At 37.8% G+C, this 25,445-nt stretch overlaps 1 protein-coding gene across 2 annotated transcripts in view; it reads right to left on the bottom strand.

The window, feature by feature from the left end:
* Positions 1–25,445, bottom strand: part of LOC126375659 (probable serine/threonine-protein kinase fhkE) — a 64,008-nt gene extending 38,563 nt beyond the window's left edge. The window contains exon 1 of one of the 2 annotated variants that reach the window (XM_050022714.1): positions 25,207–25,445. Coding sequence is in view for 1 of the 2 variants with exons in the window: in XM_050022713.1 (XP_049878670.1) it covers positions 4,711–4,751 (41 nt within the window). In the remaining variant the exon portion in view is untranslated. Of the gene's footprint in view, positions 1–4,710; positions 4,842–25,206 lie in introns of those variants that run through there. The other variant, XM_050022713.1, reaches the window with a different exon arrangement.

Below are 25,445 nucleotides of genomic sequence, written 5' to 3'. Positions count from 1 at the left end.
TCAATGACTCTGGGTTCAGGGTTACTATAGAGCCGCCAAAGGCTACTGACATGGCTCATGTAACGTCTACGGTACTTACTCTGAAGCACGGATCATCTAACTTATGGGCAATCAGATGGTCAGCCTGCAATGTCTGAGCCAGCTTAGAGATCACAGACTGTTTTATAAAGTATGTCCCCACCGGGAATCGAACTCATGTTCGTTCGAAAATGACAGGAATATACAGAATGTTAGTGCCATAGTAACGAAAGCTTTGAGGGATGATTCAGACAATGATTCTCAATTGATATCGAGTGATTTTTTCCATCGCAAATTAACTCAGAATCCCCCTTAGTATTCGTTACGATGTCACTAACACCCTGTATAGTCAGTACAGATCAGTAAGCTGCTTTCGAGATTGAAACTTTATAGACCGATTTGTTTGGGGGACATTTACATCGATGTACGAAATGTCAGCGGTTTACAAAATTGCCACATGTTTTAGCCTCGTGAGGTTAATCCTTCCTGCTGATGGAGATATCGTGAACATAAGAGTGAGAGTTTTATCGCCATGACGTCAAGAAGTATCGCCTAATTGACTGTACTGTTTGTAAGACTTCTTATTGAAATTGATGGCAGGCAAGGCCGTGTTTTACACCCGCTTGTTTTGCAATTTTGATTGGATTCTTAGTTGTAAAGTGAACATTTCTTTTAGGTCTATTTCGTCGTAGCCAATTTAAAATCTATTATGTGAAATCGCGTCAATTTTACAGAAATTAAAAAAAAAACTTCCGCCTGACATTTTTTTTGTATGACTCTGTGTTAAAAATATTAAAAGATATCCCATTAGGGTTTATAGGAGCGAGTTTATGATGTTTTAATTTTAATTCGTAAGGCTGTGTTTTTCACATACAATAGTTAACCTCGTAAAGCCGAGGTTTCCAGACACAATAGTAAAACAACAGAGTTTGGATTTTAAAAGTATTGTCGGCGTTACGACTATAAACAATCATTTAGGTACATTTATTCATTGGATTTGGATTTTAAAAGGACAGGCGGTCTTATGACTTGAAAACCAAAAGCGTAATAATTCCAGTTTCCTCGCAGTCCCTCTGCAAGCCTACAGACCAGTACCGTAGTATCTGGTTATGAAAGCTGTGTGCTGTATGTGGGTCGTCTATTTAGGGTGCCTTGCGTCTGCGCAGCGGTTATTATAACTATAACTCTGCACCAATCACAGGCGTCCCATCTCGTCAGACTGACTTACAACTAGACGCCTTGCTGCCACTTTAGAGTATAATTTTTTGATCATCTTTAGTATCATCTCCTAGAATTATCTCGTTTTCACGGGTTAGACCCACGGGGTCTGCTTATTAAATCTGATGTTTTTTTTTTAAGAATTTTATGAAAAAATAACTGGGGTACTCGCAGGCGCGATGTGACCGGGTGAGACTGCACTGTTGAGATGAGGCCCTGCCCAGCCCTATAGGAACTATAGGTAGCTTTATATGTGTCTAATAGGCTAGTTTCCTACTAGTCAAATCAGTTACTTTTTACTAAACGTCATGGATTTTTTATGAAAAAGCATACTGTGACGCCATAGAAAGACGTGATAAAATGTCGTACTTATTTATTACGTTTTCTTGGTTAAAATTCATAAATAAGCTAAATAGAAAAAAAAGAGTTTTTCGTTACTTTTAGATCTATCTTTATTTAGTACTTAATCAGAATCTCATAATTTATCTTTCGAACCCAGTACACGACCCAATTTGCAGTGGTCAATGAGAAAAATCAATGACCGGTCAGTGGTCCACCCTAGACCACATTGTCACTTACCATCAAGTGAGATTGTGGTCTTTTTTTCTTTTGACGTGACTTATTGTAGATTTGCCGCAGGTTACAAAAACTACTTGGCCGGAAAGAGATTGTGGTCAAACGAGCGCGTATATTATTAAAAAAAATAACTTATATCAATAACATCTTTGTTCGTCAGGTAGGTATTTCAATTTAAAGTATTTCTATTGTATGGTGCTGACTAATCTTGAACCAATTCAATCCGTGGAATGGAGTCGATATAAAATGGTAGGTATTTTTCTTACGATTCCTTTCTTACGCTAACTCATGTATTGGAGACTAGAGCTCTATCACTTAGAAGGGTTATCTTCTCTGGGTGTTGTAATAAAACGATCAGCGACCTGTAAAAGCTGGTAATTATTTGTTTTAAGAGAATAATAGAAAAAAAGCCGCTGTCAGCTGTTCCGCCGAGATCGACGCAGTGTCCTCGTAGCGGCGCGCAGTCCGTTGCTGTAACCTTATAAAGGCGCGCGCGTTGCGCCTCTTATGCCGCTCGTAAGTTCGGGTGGGTTTAAATGTCACAACCACTCATGTTAAAGTAAATAATTGGTATTTTTAATTGTGTATACTTAAATGAATATTAATCATTTGAGCTATATAACTAATGAATGAACAGAAAGCTCGGGAGGTGTGGGCCCTAGTTTTTCCCGAACAGGGCCATCACGGATTTAGGCTGTTTATACAGGGTGTTAGTGACATCGTAACGAATACTGAGGGGGATGATTCAAACCATGATTCTGAGTTAATATCAAGTGGAATTTTCCGTCGCAAAATTGACGATTTTTTAAATATATTTTTTTATACTTTTGCGATGGAAAATTCCACTTGATATTAACTTAGAATAATCAGCTGAAGCACCCCTCTCAGTATTTATTAGGATGTCACTTACACCCCATACAAGTATATATCGGTATTAGTGACACCGTAACGAATACTGAAGGGAATGATTCAGACCATGATTCTGAGTTAATATCAAGTGGAGTTTTTAGTATTTTTTAAAATTATTTTCAGTTGCTTATTTTTGCGACGGAAAATTCTACTTGATATCAACTCAGAAACATGGTCTGAATCATCCCTCAAAGTTCGTTACGATGTCACTTACATCCTGTATAATGTAATATCTAGCAGTAAGTAGTTCAATGTCTATCTGCACGTCATAGTAGAATATTATTCATTGTCCATCTAAAAATAATGATCAAACCTACGCATTTCTTTAACCTTGCCTTACATTCGAGATGTAAAGATGATCTTGGTTATAGTATTTAACTTTGTTATTTAATCTGTGGCCTTGTCTAACCAGACTATACTATTTTGATGAATCTCCTGGAAAATTTGGAGGTACGACTTCGATTCTCGACGAGGACATTGTCAAAATCAGTTTGTGAGACTCTCCTTTGAATAGTCAAACAAACAAAGCGATTTTGACAATGTCCACATCGGGAATCGAACTTGGACTTCCAGATCGTGAGCCCGACGCTCTAACTACTAGACCATGGAGGTTGTGCTGTAAAGTAATAGTGTCGAGTAGTATTCTAGAGCTGACAGCTACTAGGTTACTGGGTGCTGGGCGCTGTCGTGTCCAAATATGTGCCGTTTCTGGGAATATTTCCACAGCGGGAATGTCCCCGTGGCAAATACTCTAATAGTAAGAACACTGGCTGCTTTTATTTTTCAAATTGTTCGTGTTCGGATTACGAACAAAATGTAAAAATGTCTATGGTTTTGGTTACTATAAAAAAAGGTATTGTCATAGACAAGTTTAGAGACTTCCTAGCATACAAAATGGACACATAATATTAATACCTTCTTGTGTTAGAAAATTATAAAATGTTATAATTGTGACGTTCATTAGCATAGTGATGTATCAGTCGAGATTATGCCGATCGATTCTGTTCTATCGTTCTACCTAACAGTATGTATGTATGTATGTACTACAACACTAAACGATCCGCGAGTCAGTTTCACCTCGAGAAAGCTTACATGTTAATATGCAGTAACATACACGAGATACGGTGTGAAGGGGGCCGCACATGAACGCACTGGAAATCTACTGTTTGGCTTGTTAACCTAGTTAGAAATATCAATCTAGATATCTGTTTCTTGTTACAAATATGTCTTCTACGCTGGATTGTAAGTAAAAAAAATAAATTTGACGTGACTTATACCGCATCATGACGGACATAGGCGTCGTGGTAGACCTCGAAAGAGATGGCGTGACGACTTGGACGCTTGCTGGAGGGACTGGCCGGAGTACGCACAGGACCGCGAAAAAAATGGAATGGGAGGAATGGGAGGCCTTCGCCCAGCAGTGGGATCTTGTAGGCTAGATTAGATTATATTAGTGACATATTCACTCTTAGCACGAAATACAAATTTTTCAAAGCTGTCGAGATTTTCAAGCAAATAGATATAGTTTTTTTTTTTTACGTAACTTATTGTAGATTATCCAAAGATGGTTGTAACTAATTGGTCGGACAAATGGGGAGCGCTAAGGGCTCTCACTCGGTATACAATTTAAGTGAGGGCAGGCCGTTGCGCGAATGGGCTCAGCGTGTCTGAGAAGATTATATTAATTATTTTTTTTTTAAAGAATCAATTGACTCTAGTGGGGTCGATAGCGATAAGACCTGAATGAGGGGAAACCTCGACCACGCCTCTGATTACCTATCCGTGGCTCTACATACCTCATTAGGAATAACAGGTGTGAGTTTACGGATGTATGTAAGATATATCTCGTCAGAAGTCAACTCGTTAACTTTTCTATGACAAGACGAAATAAAGCACCTATTCTTACTAGTAAATGTTCATGAATTAATTTGATGATACCTAGGTACCTACTCAAGGGAGTTATGAGAAAAATAAAGTTGGTCAACTTACATCTGTCGCTTATATTTTTGGATTACACTAAGCGGACTCATCTTGCGTTCTTCATATTATAACATTTTATATATTTATTCTTAGTAAACACAAGTTTGTCCTAAATATTTCGCACTGAGATCAAGAATTGTAATTGAGCACATCTGGCATTAAATTCCATGAAACGGAAATTACGAAGTTTTTTAATTTCTTCGTTTAGCTGTATTTTTATAAAACACTAGCTTTTGCCCGCGACTTCGTCCGCGTGGCGTGTTATATAAGAGAGAGATCTTTGTGTGTGTGGGAGTGCATATCAAATTTCAAGCATCTAACTTATGCAGTTTAGATTTTTTCATACAATTTTTTTCCCAATAACTCCCATTTTTCAAAATACAGCCAAAAATAAACTTTATATTTACTAAGGTATGCATGCATGCTAGATTGAATCAATTGATTGAATTGATTTTTTTAATTGATTGTTCATTGAGTTTTAATTTTAATACACACTTCCTCTCTTCCCTTCAACGTTGCTGTGCCCTACAGGGTCCATATTTTAGTTCCTATGCCTATGTAACACTCCATTGTACTACATGAAATGCAATAAATAATTTAATAGAATTGAATTGAAAACATCTATCTTACGCGGTTTCGATTTTTTCATACAAATGTTTTTTTCCCGCTAACTCCCGTTTCCGTGGGAATTTTGCAATATCCTGTTGCAACTAAGCTTTAAATTAACTAAGGTACCTGTATGCCAAATTTCAAACGTCTAACTTGAGTGGTTTAGATTTTTCATACAAAAGGATTTTCCCGCTAATTTCCGTTCCCGTGGGAATTTCGGGAATTCCTTTCTTAGTACACCTCTACGGTACCTAAGGTACCTGCATGACAAATTTCAAACGTCTAACTTGAGTGGTTTAGATTTTTCATACAAAAGGATTTTCCCGCTAATTCCCGTTCTCGTGAGAATTTCGGGAATTCCTTTCTTAGTGCACCTCTACGGTACCTAAGGTATCTGCATGCCAAATTTCAAACGTCTAACTTGAGTGGTGTAGATTTTTCATACAAAAGGATTTTCCCGCTAATTCCCGTTCTCGTGGGAATTTCGGGAATTCCTTTCTTAGTGCACCTCTACGGTATCTAAGGTATCTGCATGCCAAATTTCAAACGTCTAACTTGAGTGGTTTAGATTTTTCATACAAAAGGATTTTCCCGCTAATTCCCGTTCCCGTGGGAATTTCAGGAATTCCTTTCTTAGTGTACCTCTACGGTATCTAAGGTACTGGCATGTCAAATTTGAAACGTCTAACTTGAGTGGTTTAGATTTTTCATACAAAAGGATTTTCCCTCTAATTCCCGTTCCCGTAGGAATTTCGGGAATTCCTTTCTTAGTGCACCTCTACGGTATCTAAGGTACCTGCATGCCAAATTTCAAACGTCTAACTTGAGTGGTTTAGATTTTTCATACAAAAGGATTTCCCTTCACTGCTCTGCTCCTATTGATTGTAGCGTGATGAAAAGTATACTATAACCTGTCCAGGAGTGTGAAGAATAATTGTACCAAGTTTCATTAAAATCCGTCCAGTAGTTTTTGTTTCTATAAGGAACATACAGACAGACAGACAGACAGACAGACAAAAATTTTACTGATTGCATTTTTGGCATCAGTATCGATCACTTATCACTCCCTGATAGTTATTTTGAAAAAATATTTAATGTACAGAATTGACCTCTCTACAGATTTATTATAAGTATAGATTTGGATATTAAAAATAATAAACTACTGTGTACTGTAAAAAAATACTAATAATATACACTGTTGGTAACGCGATTTTTGTTTGACTGATGTAATGACGTGGAAACTGATGCATTTTATCTCGCGTGCCGAAACTAATACAAAAGAAACGCGAGTTTCGGAAACCTCCAACTATGTATTCTGTGCTCCAACGCACACACGCACATTGTTTTGATAGATATTTTATGATCTTTGACGTTAGGAACACACCTAGATTGCTTAGACAACAGTGAGTGCTTGTAATTTAATATGAACTTTATACCATAGCAATAAAACTCAAATTGACTACGTTCATTTGTATGGGAAAAAGAAAAGGGCTATTTTTAGGGTTTTTCCAGCAATCATTTTAATTTTTCTCGCTGTAAAAACCATCCTTGAACTTCAACGAACATTTTAAAAAAAGATTTGGCCAAATTGGTCCAAGCGTTGTTGAGTTATGCGCTTACCAACACATTTTGCGATTCATTTTTATATTATAGATAATGCAGCATTCCAATAATTATTGCATTAAAATTTTATTAAATCGCGTTTTATTATCATTTAAAAATTATGTTTGAATAAATTTGCATCCAATGTTTTTGGAATTTCAAAAAACATCACATCAAATTATTTTTCAGCCGAATGGCTCAATGCCTCGGTGTGAAGCTACCCACAACCACAAGTATTTAAAATAAAAAAAACTTCACAGTCTATTTTCCAGTTTCACACAAAGTTTCGCGCCTTTTTATCGAAGAATTTTACACTGGACGAAAAATATTATGATCCAAAAAGTTTTTAATGCACCCGTAGATGCAGGAAGTAACTAACGAAGACTGAATGTGATCGATTTATGACGAGCACAGAATGTTGGCAGCTGGTTGGCATCAATAGGGAATGTTCTACCAATCAACAGCCAATACACACAACGTCACAGTGCCTTAAATAGGCGTGGAATAAACGTATGCAAGCGATGTTGTGTGAATTATAATGGGGATGTTGTTTTGATTGCGTTTAATGTGAAGAGGATTTTTATTGTATTTCTTCTGGAATTTTCCTCATGACGGAAGGCATTTAAGAAAGCAAATGGCAATGGTGAAATAGGCTAGTTCCCAACTAGTCAAATCAGTTACTTTTTACTAAACGTCAAAACACGAAATTACTGGAAATTGTATGAAAAAGCACTCTGTAACGTCATAGAAAAACGTGATAAAATGTCTTTTTTCTTGATTTAAATGCATAAAAAAGTTAAATAGAAAAAAGAAAATGTTTTTGTTAGTTTTAGATCTGTCTTTATTTAGTAACCATAATTAAGTACATAATTTATCTTGACCCGAGTACACGACCCAATTGACTCTATGCTGAAATGGGTTCGGTTTTAGGTGGCGTTTTGATAAACGATTTTTTCCAAATCGACTTTGGGGCTTTTTTACCTAGGTATAGTCAAAGGTTCAGTATTGTTATTTCCTTTTTCTACTCCTCTACTTTAATCTGGCATTTAAATAACCAAAAAGTCTAATATAAGTACATACACAATTAAACTCTTTGAAAAAGTGTACGCTCTATGGCCTATAAAAGCATTGTTTACAAAGTGTAACTGTACTATAATGTCGCCAAAAAAGCATTGTTGTTGTTTTTTTTTTTTTGACCTGGAAACTGGCACCTTTACTTTGTTTGGTGCCATAGATATACTATAAAAAAAAGTATACATTTGCCGCCATTTTCCCGCGCGTTGGAAAATAAATTGGAAAATTTTTGTGTTGCGTTTAAAATTACGTCGTCGTAGAAAAAGTATTGTATGCAACGTTGTATAACTAGGTCAAAAAATGCTCGTGGCGTCTCTTATTGCGATGTTCGCCAAGGCTCACATCGCAACTCACGCCACTCGCATTTTTTGACCCTTCTTATACAACTGTTGCATAAAATACTATTATGACCTTCGGCAATTATCGTAATTTCCAAATTTCCAAATCAATCAATTGTTTTTTTGTAAGTATTGTAAAGTATTCGAAAACACAATGAATGCCAAGGGCATTAAAAAACTGTACTTTCGGGTCTCTAGAAAGAATGATAAATTGATGAAATATTTTAGGGGGTTAAATATATTAAGTATTAAATACGACTTAAATGTAAGTATTAAGTACACTTTGTGACAAAGTAAGGTTTAACACGATTTTTGCGTCTTTTGTTGAATGTTGTTGATGATAACTCATATCATTCAACGAGAGACTTTCCAGGCTACGTTCTTCAAAACCTTTTTTTTTTACAAAACTTTCAGTCGATGAATTGCTTTGGTGAAGCCTTTCTATACTCCTTGATTTCCTGTCACCACATAGTTAGGGTGTCGCATAAAAAGTTGTAGCAGCTTTAAAGTTCTCTTCTAATTACGTTCTTGTTGCGCTGCGCACCTCATTACGGGTTAGCGTCAGTCTATTGTACGGTATCTGTCTATCCACTACTAAACTACTAACTACATTAAAAACCTATGCTTTTCGTCTAACTCCAAGTAGAAAGGGGCGCGAATGCCTCAAGAACTGGATATAACCGGTGTCCGGGTCATTAACCCCAGACTTGTTTCGATAAAACCTCCTTATAATTCGGCTGGCGTCATCTATATGTTACATTGTATACATACGTATAGGTATAATGGAACTATGGATATGTGTGATAATGGCTGATTGATCATGTTAGTGAGTAAGTATAATGAATAATGCTACGATGTTAGGTAGTGCCCATACTGATGTGCCGTTCCCAGCTATATTACCTTAGCCCCTAGGAAGATAGGATCAGAGTACGGTTACGAGTACTAATATGTATACATTTAGATACCATGTCATAATTATTTTTTTTGATAACAAAACCTCACAATAAACAAACATAAAACATGTGGTCTCAATTTTAACGCGGAATGAAATTAATTGAAAGAAATCGAGGTTTTACTGAAGAACATCACATCAGAATGTGATTTTTAGGGTTCCGTAGCTAAATGGCAAAAACGGAACCCTTACGGATTCGTCATGTCTGTCCGTCTGTCCGTCCGTATGTCACAGCTACTTTTTTAAAAAAGCGCTTACGTGGTTTGCACTATAAGGCGAAGACACAATATGTGCAGTGTCAACACCGCGACAATAGCACAGATATGGGTAGAGCCGTGTATGGTTGCGCGGGCGTATGCAATACGCTCCGGCTCACAAAACGTAAGGAAACTCTTTGAGCGCCGACCATGTCACGAAAAGAAAGATGGAGAAAAGCGACAAATTAATATTTTAGACCTTGGTACGATCCTAAGGTCGAAGAACTATTCTGTATGGCCAGGCACAGGCACACTTTTCATGAGCTTGGGGGTTAAATGGCCACAGAAAGCAATCAGTATTTGACATTTGTTTGCATTGCGCACTTACTTTTACATGCGCAAATGTCAAATTGCAATATTGCTTTTTTAGATGAATTCGATGTGGATTTTTAACCCCCATTATAATATGGTGGCAGAGAGAATCGATGTATTCTGCTGCTCTCAGAGTGAATTCACAAGGACAATATTGTTTGTAATTTGTTATAATGTTCAATTGAATTATGATCGTATTCATAAGTTATTATAAGTTACACATTATTATAAGATACACTGTCGCATTAGGTATAACCTGTAATGATAGTTGTAAGATTGAATAAATAAATAAATTATTTAGAGGGAAACACCCCACTTTCCATTAAGTTACAATCTAGGCCTCTTTAAGGCAAGAGTTAATAGGCAATTTTTAGGTAAGCATGTCCCATTGTCACTTACCAACAAGTGAGATTGCGATCAAATGGGTGATTCTTATTCTTACGTTTTTTTTTTGTGAGTTGTAAGAATTGTATATGTTTTTTAGGAAAATCAGTGACCCCTGAATTATTTTACTTAGGTAATTACTTCTAGTATCGTGTCCGGATATAATTTTTGCCATAAAATTATTAGATATTATATTTAAAAAAATTAGAAGTCATAAATGTCACGGAACGTGTCGTGTGAGATTGCCAGAATTGCAGATAAAATTATTTTTTCTGAAGATGTGACATGTTATTTTTCGAAATATTACAATAACTATGCAAGAGGAACCTTTGTTCTATAAGACTGTTTAACAAAATATATAAATAATGCACACTATTAATGATTTTGAACAACATACATTTTGTGAGCAGTTTTTGTGTCACAACCGTGTGCGACTCTTTAAAATTACAATACTCTGTAGAAATAAATCTGTGACATTGGCAACCCTTTCTAAGTTTTTTTAGAACGGCAACAATATGTTCTTGTCAATATTGCAAATGGCTAAGAGCGTTGAGACCAGTATAAAATCAATCTGCTTTTACATTTTAAAAAAAGGACAACCTTAACTCGTCAACGCCGTGTTAGAGTTTTAAACTTAAGTATCAGTGTTACACTATTGTTTGAAATATAATATGCACGTCATACAGTGTAGTTTAAAATAATTACTTAAGATTTGCAGTATCGTGGATAGCTTTTGGGTTATATCGAACACGTTTCAAATTGTCACGACCATGTAATGATAAAAATGTCACAGCCGTAGACATTTTAAACACATGATTGTGACATACAATGCATGATCGTGACATTATTTTTTATTTCAATAATTTAGTGGGTGTTGTTGCTTTTATTTATAAATTATATTATTGTTTGATATGCTTACATACGAGTACTTACTTTACTAGTCCATATAGATCCCAGTACTGGGCAAGGGCCTCTTCCAAGATATTTGGAAGGAATTTATTCATAGCCACACTAGGCAGGGGTTTTTTAGGCGGTTGTATGGTATTGTTACGGAAGTGGATTTCGGGATTGGAACGAAACTCACTGAGTTCAAGGAGAAATATTTGTAGGTCAAATTGTTAGTATAAATAACGACAACCCTGATACCCCTGGCTACGCTAAATTTACTAAGAAGAAGTATCATAGCGTGATATCAGGAAACACGGTCTTTACCTGGAATAGCAACGATCTTGGCCCTGAAGTTCCCAGTACAAATAACCTCCTTAGAGGAGGCCTCGACAGCTATTAACTCCCTCACGGATCACGTGAGGTCAGTTTTGAACGAAACTTCAAAACAGGTTCCGGAGATGGAAGACCATATCGCTGGAAACTGCCTACCGATATCCGTGATCTGCCAACGGAGAAAAACGCAGCCACCCGCGCATATGATTCCAATCGCACCGAGGAATGTCGCCGTCATTTGCGTCTCTAGCAGCATACTGTAAGAAAACGTATTAATGACATGCGACAGAATCGGTGGGATAACCTTTTGAGCGGCATTGAGCTCCACTACCAGGCCATCTGGCAGCTGTCTAGGTCTCTTCAAAAGGATACGGTTTTACCTCTCAATAGGCCTAACCAACCCCCCGCTTTTGACGATGACAAAAAAGCCGAATGCCTTGCCGACAGTCTCGAAGCCCAATGTTCGCCCAGCACTCTCCCTATCGATCGTAGGCACCGCTCGACGGTGAAAAAGTTCAGCGTAGGGCTTCTGTACCTCCCACCGATCCTTCTCTTCCACAGGTCACTAAGGAAGAGGTACTAGATATCATTAAAAATCTTCATAGCCGAAAAGCCTCTGGCTCAGACGGTATCACTAATCGTGTCCTTAAAAACTTCGGTGCTCCCCTCATCTGTTTACTAACGGCAATATTCAACGTCGCCATGATCAACTGCGTCTTTCCACAGCAGTGGAAAGAAGCAATTGTAATTGGTATACCAAAGCCTGGGAAACCTAAAAACGAACCTTCGAGTTACCGCCCCATAAGTCTCCTCAATACCATGGGGAAGATTTATGAGCGGCTCATATTTGCTAGATTACGGGACTACGCCGAATCCAATAGTCTTATTCCACTAGAGCAGTTTGGTTTTAGAACCAAACACTCCTGCGTTCAACAAGTGCACCGTATTATTGAACATATCTCTAGTAGGTTAAACTTAAAAAACCTGTCGCTACGGGAGCGCTCTTCTTCGATGTGGCGAAAGCGTATGACAAAGTCTGGCACAACGGCTTGATCTACAAGCTTTATTCACTGGGAGTGCCAGACCGTCTCGTGCACATCATACGAGACTTCCTCTCAAATCGAACCTTTCGCTACCGCGTGGAAGGGACGCTCTCGTCACCGCACCCGATACATGGCGGAGTCCCACAAGGCTCCGTCCTCTCCCCTTTACTATTTTCATTGTATACTAGTGACATTCAAAAATCCCCTAACACCTAACTAGCTTTATTTGCGGATGATATAGCCATCTATTCTTCGTGCCGTGATCAAGTTATGATGACCGGAATTCTCCAACGCGCGGCCAATGCCTTGGGCAAGTGGTTTCGCAAATGGAGAATCGAGGTAAACCCGGAGAAAAGTGCAGCGGTGTACTTTTCAAAAAGCTATTATAACACGCCACGGTCACGCCGTCAACTTAAAGTCATCAAGATGTTTGGCAAGCCGATCCCTTGGGAGGAGTAAGTCAAATATCTCGGCGTAGTCTTAAATAGAAGTCTTACTTTTAAGGCCCATATCAAACGTGTGCGCGATCGCGCCGCGTTTGTAATGGGCAGTCTTCATTGTCTCCTTAACAAGTGTAGTAAATTGTCCCTTAGGAATAAGGTGAAAATCTACACGACTTGCATCCGTCCGATCATGACCTCATGAAAAGTATCGGCGTCCGAAGGACGTAATATACGATCCCGACGACCCGCTTACTCGGGCCATAGAGGCAGCCAATCAGCTCGCGACACCAAACACTTCAGGACCCCGATACTGACCCCGCCGGCGTGGTCGACGACTTCCCTCAATCAGCGCTTATCGCTATCGACCCTCTAGAATCGATTAACTCTTTCAAATATTTTTCTTCTCACACGACGTTCTGAGCCGAGGTGGGCACCCCCGATACTGACCCCGCCCAACTGGGCACCCTCAGGCCTGTTGCCTTAAACGTTGTACCGGGTGAGAGCCTTCAGCGCTCCCCATTTGTCCGGCCAAGTAGATAATGCCATCTGCGGCAAATGTACAATAAGTATAAAGGTTTTTGTTTCCAAATCCTAAGTTTTTTATGACGCGATCTCAATTATTGTGATTTAGTTAAGTATCACATAATCAGAAAGAAGATTGCCAAATAAATACTTTTGATTAAACCAATTCAGTGTTTGCTTACTGCCTAATTGCTCCTATCAATTGAGACAAAAAACTAAGATGACAAAAAAAATAACAGCAACAGTTACAATGAAAAATGCAAAACAGTCACATCCATGTCATGTTGTGTCACAGCCATGTTTAGTGATGTCACGACCGAGGCACAAATGTCACAACCGTGTTTTTCTACCCTTGTTTTTTAATATTCCTGAGGGTATTAAGCTTGTCCATATGCATCCAAAATATGCTTTTGACATAAACTTTCGATTTGCATCATAAAAACTCATAAAAACATATTTTAATTTTTTTTGGGTTCTCTGCAAACTACACTTCTCATCAAAAAAATCGAAACACTTCCGTTTTCATTGTTTCTGTCCGAATTTAACACAAAAAAGAATTCATACGATGAAAAAAAAATACATAAATGTATAGCTGGCAGTTTGGCCATTACAGTAATAAGCGAAAATTCTAAATTCAAAATTAGAATTTCATTTGTTTATCTTATAAACGAAATGAATCACTGTTTTGAGACAAATGTGTGTTTAGGGTTGGAGTACATTTAGCGTTTAAAAACTAAAAATTGGCGCCTATCCTTAAACTTTTTGTTTTTTATTTCAATACTGTGACTTTGGGACGTCTGAAAAAAGGTTTTTTTTCTAAAACGTATGGATACTTCGCCCACAGAAGCCGCCCAAGTTGTGGCATTGCTGGATTCTGGCCTTAGTCAGCGTGTTGTGGCTGCAAGACTGCATCTAAGCCTGTCATCTGTTCATAGAGTCTATAAACGTTATCGGGAGACTGGTTTGTTCACGCGCCGTTCAGGATCTGGCAGGAATCGGGTCACTTCTGAGCGAGATGATCGATTTATTGTAACAACTTCTTTAAGAAATCGACGCCTTAACGCTTTTCAACTGCAGCAGCGGCTTCGTGTTGTACGAAGGGTGGCTGTAAGTGACTCTACAATTAGAAGAAGGTTGAAGGATCGTGGACTGGTACCGCATAAGCCAGCAAATGGGCCGAAATTAACTGCAGACCATCGAAGAGCGCGCCTTAACTTTGCATGTGAGCACCTAAATTGGTCATACCTACAGTGGAGCAAAGTTCTCTTTTCTGATGAGTGTAAAATTATGCTGTATGGTAACGACGGAAGGAACAAGGTCTACAGAAGAGACGGAGAACGCTATGCACAATGCTGCATTGAAGAAAAGGTCAGCTATGGTGGCGGTTCGTGGACGGTTTGGGGAGGAATCAGCGCCGACGGTAAGACAGAGCTTGCTTTCGTGTCTGGGCCACGTCTGCCTGCACTAAACTGTCATCGGTACGTCGAAGAGTGTCTCGAGCCTCATGTGATGCCCTATGCACATTTTATTGGCAACGGCTTCATATTCATGCACGACAATGCTAGGGCTCACACCGCGGGCGTCGTACGAGATTATCTTAACGAAGTCGATATCTCTATTATGGAATGGCCAGCAAGAAGCCCGGACATGAATCCCATTGAACATCTGTGGGATGAATTAAAGAGACGAATTCGAGCAAGAGATCCTGCCCCAGAAACACTTAGCCAGCTGCAAGATGCAATCCAAGAGGAATGGGACAATATACCACAGCATGTGATCGTGACTCTCATCCGATCGATGAAGAACCGTATGGAAGCAGTAATTAGAGCTCGGGGAGGGAATACAAGTTATTAAATAAACGTTTTTTAGCTTTTTTTTTCATTTACGTGTGTTGTTTTATCCATTTCCTTTATACTCCATACGGAATAAAAATGACTCATTTAACAAAATACGAAACCTATGAAAAATTCATTTAAATTTAGAACATTAACATTAAGATTTGATAAGCTCATATTACTCACTATTAAACGACATTTAACATTTATTCCTAAATGTACACATTTTTCTGATAATCCTGACAAAGCGTAAACTTGCAAGGTGTTTCGATTTTTTTGATGAGAAGTGTATTTAAGAATTACCCAAATGCTTGCATATCGCGCATAAAAAAAAAGCTGCACATAAAGATACATACACGTGTTCCGAAACATGATTTAATACTTTTATTTTTCATTACCATTGCGTAGTTACATTCTGTACGACTATTCCATTGTCGTGAATATCGTTTTACAACTGTTCTTGTCGATATATTTATTGTTCCAAGGCCACATTGCGGCTAGACGATTTATTTCGGATATACGAGTACGTAATATAATAGCAGGGATCGTATTTTTACAAGTAAGTACGTACAGTCATGAGCAATATCATGTATCCACTTTAGAACCCTGTCGCACTATCATATTTGATGTTTAATGAGACTTACGGTTTAATTATTCAAAAAAGTTAATGTGACATGGTTTCAAAGTGTATACATGTTAATACTCGTGACCGTACTTACCTACATGTAACAGAAGTCCGTAATGCCATGGGGTGGGCAAAGCCACAAGCAATCAGGAGATACCGTACCGCCACTTTCTGTACCCATCTTTGGACTTTTTGCAAATTGTCTTCTGATTGTGACCATAGTCAATCCCACAACGAAATAAAGGTGTAGGTACTTAATATACTTTATGTATTTTTTTACATACGTAAACAACTGAAAAAAAAACCAACATTTAAAATAGTTTTTCATTTAATTGTAGGTTTATTATCCGAAAAGCAATATTGCAATTTGTCATTTGCGAATAGCAATATCACTTTAGGCGAATTGGTTCAATGTGGTCTATTTGGAGGGTTAAAGGACACACTTGAGAACTCTTCTTTGAATGTCTATAATAAATTCTTATTCTTTAAGTACACGTGTAGTTTGGAACACGAATAGCAAAAGAAGCAATAAGATATTTTCTTAACTTCACTTCCTAAATTAATTAATACTATTTTAAACATGTTTTATTTATTAAGTACAATTATAAATCATGTTGTCTGTCGGTACAAATCCTAATCTTATCGGGTGTCGTGAAAGCTGATACCTTGCGGTCGATTTCTAACAGACAATAAAAAACGAAGATATCGTATAATCCACATTCACACTTCCACACAAATATTAAAATGCGAACCCCAGTACCGTATTTGCACGAATGCGTTATTAATTTATCTTAAGTGCAGTTTTCACTAACATAGTTGGCTCGACCATTATAGACGGCGATACGGCTCACCACCAACAGAAAGCTCGGTGAGGTGTGGGTACTTAGTTCATCTTGCGATGGATGTACAGTCATGTCATGTGCCCACTTTAGAATTACTATTGCACTGTCGCACTATCATATTTGACATTTAATGAGACTTATGTACGGTGTAATTTTTCAAAAAAGATAATGTGACATGGTATCAAAGTGTATATATGTTAGTACTTGTGATCGTACCTTGCCCACCCAACTGCGATATACCTAGTCGTGAGTTTATGTTCGTCGTCCGGTTTTTTACGACTGCCTGTCTGACCTTCCAACCCGTGAAGGGATAACCAGACCAATACAGGTTAGGTCACAAACCTCCGAAATGTGGGAATTTGGTATGGAGATAGTTTTTAGGGAAGACTATAGTTTTTTCTGCCAGAAATCACCCTACACCCTACACAACATAACATAAATAGCCTATATACGTCCCACTGCTGGGCACATGCCTCCCCTTAATCAACCGGAGGGGGTATGGAGCGTACTCCACCACGTCCACCCAAATTACCCTAAATAAACACCCTTTAATCATCCTCTAAGGGAATAGAAAAAAAACTGAAGTCCACGCGGACAAGGTTGTGAGCGGGAAATTAGTATATAATTTACTTATAATTTAGTTATTATTCTTAGCATCATCATCATCATCAGCCGTATGACGCCCACTGCTGGGCATAGGCCTCCCCCAAGGATCTCCACGACGATCGGTCCTGCGCTGCCCGCATCCAGCGGCTTCCCGCGACCTTCACCAGATCGTCGGTCCACCTTGTAGCGGGCCTACCCACTGAGCGTCGTCCGACACGTGGTCGCCACTCCAGAACCTTTTCGCCCCATCGGCCATTCTTAGCATAGACAAACAAAAAATAAAGAGACGTAGGTACTCTGTTTTCGAATGGGTTGTGAGATCAATGAACGACCTCATCAACCCTGGTGTCATGGTTACCACTAAGCCGCCAAAGGCTCCCATCATGGGTCATATAACGGCTACATACCTACACAACGTTCCTAAGTACATGCTAATGTCTTAATGTTCCAAGATAATTATTTATAATTTCCTTAATGGGGTAATTGTAAGTACGTAATACGTATTATTATATTATAATGAACATAACATAACATAAACTGCCTATATACGTCCCACTGCTGGGCACAGGCCTCCCCTCAATCAACCGGAGGGGGTATGGAGCATACTCCACCACGCTGCTCCACAGCGGGTTGGTGGAGGTGTTTTTACGGCTAATAGCCGGGACCAACGGCTTAACGTGCCCTTCGAAGCACGGAATAATCTTAATTTTTCGGACAATCAGGTGATTCAAGCCTGAAAAGTCCTTACCAAACAAAGGACAGTCTCACAAAGTGATTTCGACAATTTTCCCATAATGAACAATAACTTATAATGACTAATACGGCTAACAACTAATTGTTCCACTTGACATTCTCGCACGAAAAAAAAAGGAGGAAGAGTAAAGTATATTTGATTAGATTTTTTGATTTGATTGAAGCGAGATTCTGCATTCCTCTGCAATTAGATCTCTTTTTGTAAAATTCTTTGCACCTACCTCATCATCTCCCTAGCATTATCCTGTTTTTCACAGGGTCGGCTTATCTAACCTGAAGATTTGACAGGTTCGGAATTTTACACGTGGTTATCATTTATGATTCAAACATGAATTCTAAAACAAATGCGACAATCATTGGTTTAGGCCTGTGCTGGAATCGAACCTGCGACCTCAAAGTGAGAGGCAAGCGTTCTACCAACTGGGCTATCACGGCTCTTAAGATTTTTTATACCTACTTAAAAGAAAGTAGATACCTACTTACGCACATTTATATCTACTTACGGTAATTATGAAATTCTGATTACTAAATAAAGACAGTGTAAAACTAACGAAAAACATTTCCTTTTTTCTATTTAACTTATTTATGAATTTTAATCAAGAAAAACGTAATAAGTCCGATATTTTGTTTGTTTTTCTATGACGTCACAGTGTGCGTTTTCATACAAATTCCATAGTAATTTCGTGTTTTGACGTTTAGTAACAAGTAACTGATTTGACCAAGTAGTTGGAAACTACCCTATTGATGAACATGGAAATTAGCATTCATTTGTATTCGAAAATCCGATGATTTCTGAGGGACATTTAGCAAATAGAACCATTGTAAGGATACCATCACCTAGTTATCTCTCTTTATTTAAGAGCTGCGCTCTTGTCGGTGGAGTAATCGCCATTCCTCTCTTCTTGCCGCCAAATCCTTCACCTCCTGATACGACACGACCTGTAACTTCTCTTTAATTGTTTCATAAATGTTCTCCTAGGTCTACCCCTTCCTCTCTTTCCTTCAATTTCTCCTTCTATGATATTTTTTATAAACGAATCGTGTCGTATCAGGTGGCCAATCATATTTCCTCTCCGGTTCTTTATAGTCTTTATTAGGGTCCTCACCTAGTTGCGTAACCAATATTGTTATGTGGGCAACCGAACTCCTAGTGAGATAGGTCCCTTACACCCCAAAGGACCTTTTAACATTTTAATAGACAGTCGATACAACAAAGTATTATCAGGATTAAAAAAGCGATGGGCGTTTTTAGTCCCTTCGTGGCTTATCTCTTAGTAATGGATGTGAAAAGTGCTCGGGCGACGCTTTGCCGATAGTATTCTCATTAATAACAGAATCCAAATAAATTAATGGTCCACTTAAGGGTTGCTTGTATCAGAGTACTTTATTGTCAAAAAATAGATAATCCGTTGGATAAATATTTTCCTTTTACTTTAATTGGTTGTTTCCGGTACTTAGTCCAGCAGTCAGAGGACTGCTCCATAGGGATATTAACTTAGTACTTAGTCCTGAGTATGAAATTTAATCCCGATCTCGCGGGATCCCGATCTAACTTTTCGGGATCAGTCCCGAAGCATAATATGACAAGATCCCATTCGAAATTGTCGGCATTGGGCGAACCTCCTTGAGTTATACTTTTTGTTTTGAGTATGCTGATTTCCAAAGAAAACTTAAATATTTAGTTGGTAATATTGAAGAATCATCATCATCAGCCCATTAACGTCTCCACTGCTGGGGCACGGGCCTTCCCTATGGATGGATAGGGAGATCGGGCCTTAAACCATCACGCGGGCCCAGTGCGGATTGATGGTTATTAACGACTGCTAATGCAGTCGGGACCAACGGCTTAACGTGCCTTCCGAAGCACGGAGGAGCTCGAGATGAAAAACTTTTTTTTTGTGGTCACCCATCCTATGACCGGCCTTTGCGAAAGTTGCTTAACTGCGTCACCGAGCTCCTCTTGATCTCAATATTGAAGAATAAAGATTTTTTATTTCTTTAAGAAATATTGTTTTAATTAACCTCACTATCACAAACAAGCAGTTTTCATCGTTTTCGACCATCCTAACTTTACATGTTTTTCATAAACTCCCGACGAGATCCCGAAAATTTCTCGCGGGATTGTAATTTCCAATCCAGCGTGATTTCGAATTTGGGATCTCGAGTCGATGTTGCATTCTCTAGTCGTGATCTTATGTTATGTCGTTTCCGGAATTGACCTATGCTGAGTTGGTTATTTTTTATTTTTCTGAACACTAAGGTGTAAGTAGATATTAGGTTACCTAGCGCGCTAGGTTATTTTCGGAAACAAAAGAAAACTATTTTCTCGTTTTTGTTTAGCTTCACGAAACACACTAATAAGTAAGTTAATAGACACCTACTTCTTTATTTCATAAGTACATCCGATCTGTAAGTATCTGATCGGTCTCTTAATGTATGAATGATTATTCTACTCTGTTAAATAGAAACTCGGCGAGTATGACAGAAGCGATAAAATTGCAATTAATTTATCTTTGCTATCGTCATAAATGTCAATGACAGACGATTAAACATTGTATTTGAAACAACCTTATGGATATCGGCCATTACGGATGCAATATACCTTAGTGATTATGCTATATTTTTTTTCTATAAGATTGATAGGTATTATTTCACTATCCACACCATCTAACGACCCTCAGCTGAAATGCCAGTCGTGCGGACGCTATTGCCGCGTGTGCGTCAAGCTAGCGGCCTCAAAAAAAAATGGGCACGAAAAAATAATTTGACCATACCAAAAAATAGTACTCTTATTGAAAAAAATAGTACCTGTTGTAAAAAAATTAGTACCTTCACGGTTCTGGATTTATAGCCATGTTTTATTGCACTTGCTAGCTTGACGGTGAGCGAAATTTGGCGAGAGTTAACGACAAGGTCTTTCGCTTTGATTTAAACGCCAAAAAATAGTACCGAAATAGTACTTACCCCCTGCAAAATACCGAAATGAGTACTTCAACGGTTCCAAAGTTATAAAGGCAGTTCTTTGCTCCCGCTGGCTTGACGTTTTGAAAATACCTATTATCTAGGGAACGCTTGCATACTTCAGTTTGTAACTAATGTCAATAAACTCGTATGAAATAGTACTCCCTACCATCATAATTTGGACCTGATTCTCTTTGTAGAAATATGTCAAAAAGTCATTATAACCTATGTCATACATTTATCAAGACAGGTACAGTCGCGAACAAAATTATTACACATGCTCAAGAAGAATGTTGTCAGATTTTAGTATTTTTTCCCCATTTTTGGGTAAAAATTGGTGAAGTGCCAGGGTTGTCAGATGAAAGTAATATCATTGTTGAAACTCTTTGAGTTATTCTACAAATACTGCAAATTGTTTATTAACAAACACTTCGATCCGTAACAAATTGAACATGAAGGTATAAATTATAAAATAAAACAGCTGATTAAAAATGTATTATGATGTATTAAAATCACAGATTGTTTTCAATAAGAACTAGACCTATGCAGCCATTTTCTATTAAAATTATTGCATATGGGTGTATGCAATAGCAATTTTTTGTAATAGCAACACTCTGAAGTGCAAAGAAATGGTAGGGTAGACCTCCAAAATGGCAATACTGGCGATGGCAATACTTACGAATAAATTGTGAGGTTATGTAATTGTCTACGTGACTGTATCAACAACAAATGTATGGCATAGGTTATGATGATTTTTTAACATATTTCTAGAAAGAGAATCGGATCAAAATTATGATGGTAGGAAGTACTATTTCATACGAGTTTATTGAAATTAGTTACATACTGAAGTATGCAAGCGTTCCCTAGATAATAGGTATTTTCAAAACGTCAAGCCAGCGGGAGCAAAGAACTGCCTTTATAACTTTGGAACCGTTGAAGTACTCATTTCGGTATTTTGCAAGGGGTAAGTACTATTTTGGTACTATTTTTTGGCGTTTAAATCAAAGCGAAAGACCTTGTCGTTAACTCTCGCCAAATTTCGCTCACCGTCAAGCTAGCAAGTGCAATAAAACATGGCTATAAATCCAGAACCGTGATGGTACTAATTTTTTTACAACAGGTACTATTTTTTTCAATAAGAGTACTATTTTTTGGTATGGTCAAATTATTTTTTCGTGCCCATTTTTTTTTTGAGGCCGCTAGCTTGACGCACACATTGCCGCTCCCATATTAAACTTTTCAGTCATACAAGACGTTACCATAGAAACGCTGTATAAATCATCTGATCAAGATGAAAAGGCCCATGATGATGTACATTATTGGGCATGAGTTTACAGGGTGTTAGTGACAATGTAACAAAACCTTTGAGGGATGATTCAGTTCAGACCATGATTCTGAGTTGATATCAGTGGAATTTTCCGTCGCAAAAGTATGGTACTGAAAATAATTCTATACCTATAATGATAATATATTATATTTAAATCTAATATATATTTATATTATGAAAGGGCAGCCTCCAGCTGTCATAAAACAAATGATACTCCAGATATGCACAACACTAAACTCCGAACGTCATCCTATTCTTATTAAACTACTCATTATAAAATTGTACAGCACTAAGAACTATTGGCTATTGAATAATTATAGTCCTTTACAATAGGGCTTCACGCACGAATCTGTCAATCACCTATTGTTTATAATAACAATGGCAGTCAACGATATAGTTTCAATAAGATTCAAAATGGCGCATGTAATGCTTGCAATAATATGCATTGAAATCTTTGAACAGAAGATATCTACTCCACATAAGATCCGGCCAAGTAGTTAATGCCATCTGCGGCAAATCTACAATAAGTCACGTCAAAAAAAAAAAAACTCTACATAAGCAGTGATATGCAATTCCCACTTTGGGAACGTTCGCGGCAGTAAAAGGCTCAAAAATTATGTAAAAATAGCTTTGTTTCCTAATTTTAAGCACATAATTCCAGAGTACAAGGAAGAACAATTTGAAAAAGTTTTTACAGCGGGAACATTCCATTTTGGGTACATTCCCAGGAACGGCACATCACTGGAGATAACGTTGCCATTAGGGAAAACAACATAAGAGTCTTTTTATCAAAAATCAAATTCGGATTTGATTTTTGTTAACAGGAACAGGGGATTAAAAAGGCCACATCAAAGCATTTCTTTTTGCATTGCGCACTTACTTTCATATGCGCAAATGTCAAATTGCAATATTGCTTTCTTAGATGAATTGCTTCGATGTGGCCTTTTTAAACCCCCAGTTCTGTAGGAAACAACGAAATTGTTTTCGATAATGATTATCTCGGAGGAGCTCGGTGGCGCAGCGGTTAACGCGCTCGGTCTGCGATTGTTCAAGTTAAGGAACTTTCGCAAAGGCCGGTCATAGGATGGGTGACCACAAAAAAAAAATAGTTTTCATCTCGAGCTCCTCCGTGCTTCGGAAGGCACGTTAAGCCGTTGGTCCCGGCTGCATTAGCAGTCGTTAATAACCATCAATCTGCACTGGGCCCGCGTGATGGTTTAAGGCCCGATCTCCCTATCCATCCATAGGGAAGGCCCGTGCCCCAGCAGTGGGGACGTTAATGGGCTGATGATGATGAATGATTATCTACATATATACATATATGGGATTCCCGATAATACATTATCTGTATTAGTCATTAAGCTTATCAACGTGTTACGCTGGATTAAGACCTGCTCTACCAACTAATAAATTCTGATAGCGATACGGCAAGAAGGCAATATTTATTTAATATTATAATAACATAAGATTACTCTCTTTCGTTTATATCGGCTTATTTTTAACGTTGCTATAATTTTCGTCAAAGATTCACATTTTTAATTCTGTGAAGTGGCCAAAAATTCACTAAGTATTCCTAATATCTGGGCATAGGCCTCCCCCAAGGATCTCCACGACGATCGGTGGCCTATGCCCAGCAGTGGGCGTCGTACGGCTGATGATGATGATTCCTAATATCTAAATGTAGTAGCAAGTTTCAAGAAAACACTGTAATTGGGTGACTTTAGCGACTATTTATTAATTTCCATCGTAATTCTTTCCACAACCAACGTCTCCTAGAAAAGTCGGGGAACCAATCAAACCCGGTTCTTCATTTGTTTTTCTCGCCGCGTAATTCTCACTTCCGTTCCCGCCTTTTCTGTTTACTTACTTTTTAAATTAATTAATTAGTTGTTTAACATTTACAATTATAAATAATTTATATTAATTCTATTTAATAATATTTGAAATCATTAAAATACTTTTAAATTATATGCCCATTTGCTTGCACGATAAAAGTGCAGGTAAATTAATAGTCCATATAAATTCCATCGTTTCGCAACTTTTAACTTTAATCTAGTTAATATTCATGTTAGATATTGAGATATCTACTTGCAGATAATTCAACTTCTTTTAAAATATGAGTGATCATGACACTAGTCAATTTCTCTTTTTCTCAAAAATGTATAAGTACTGGCATAAGTTTCACTACGCAGCGGCACTGTAGTGTCATCGCCAAGTCTCAACCTTACAAAAAAAACTTTAGGTACCCTCAAAAATAATTTTCAAACCTAACAAATAACTATATTTATAGGTATGCACTGCATTTTTCCCTGCGCCGTAGCGACATAACTGAGTGAATATGTCAACACAAAAGCAATACCTACTGATAAACTATTTTTACCGATAACCATGATTGGATATAGGCAAGGTGTAATCTGCTTAATCTTATCTGCGACACGGTGCATGGCATTCTTGATGAAAAATTAAAAAAGTATTGTATCAGAAAACGACCTTGATAAGCACACATTTCTTTTGTCACGAATTTGCGAGCTGATTAAAGTAAAGGTTTGAACCGCAATATTTTAGTGCATCGCGACAAAGATAAATTAAGTTTTTTACTTTTTTCTATTTAAGTTTATATTACTTCGTGCGTATATAAACATAATATATAAGTATAAATAGGTACCTACTTCATTGTAAAGTTTTAAAATTAATCCATGCAACCAATAAAGTTGACCTATACAAGTCTTATACCCGTTAAGTGGTCGTGTAAGTTTCCAAACTCAAAAGTTGACTTTCTAACCGTATAAGCTCACTTACCTTTGACAACTTTAGCACATACAGTACATACACATCACAAGCTTAAAAAAGCTTTCTCAAATCGCGTTCTTGAATACACAAATAAGGCACATACACGTGGTAACACTGGCACAAAATTAAATTTGTTTCGTAACACAACGCGGCGAAAAACAAATAAAACAAAATTAATTTGAAAAATAGAATGCGGGTTTCATCCAGCCGCCGCGAATGCTTGGACGCGACTGAGGCGGCGCCGCTCT

The sequence above is a fragment of the Pectinophora gossypiella genome, chromosome 19 (genome assembly GCF_024362695.1).
Source record: "Pectinophora gossypiella chromosome 19, ilPecGoss1.1, whole genome shotgun sequence".
Lineage (NCBI taxonomy): Eukaryota > Metazoa > Arthropoda > Insecta > Lepidoptera > Gelechiidae > Pectinophora > Pectinophora gossypiella.
This window is presented reverse-complemented; position numbering and strand designations above follow the sequence as displayed.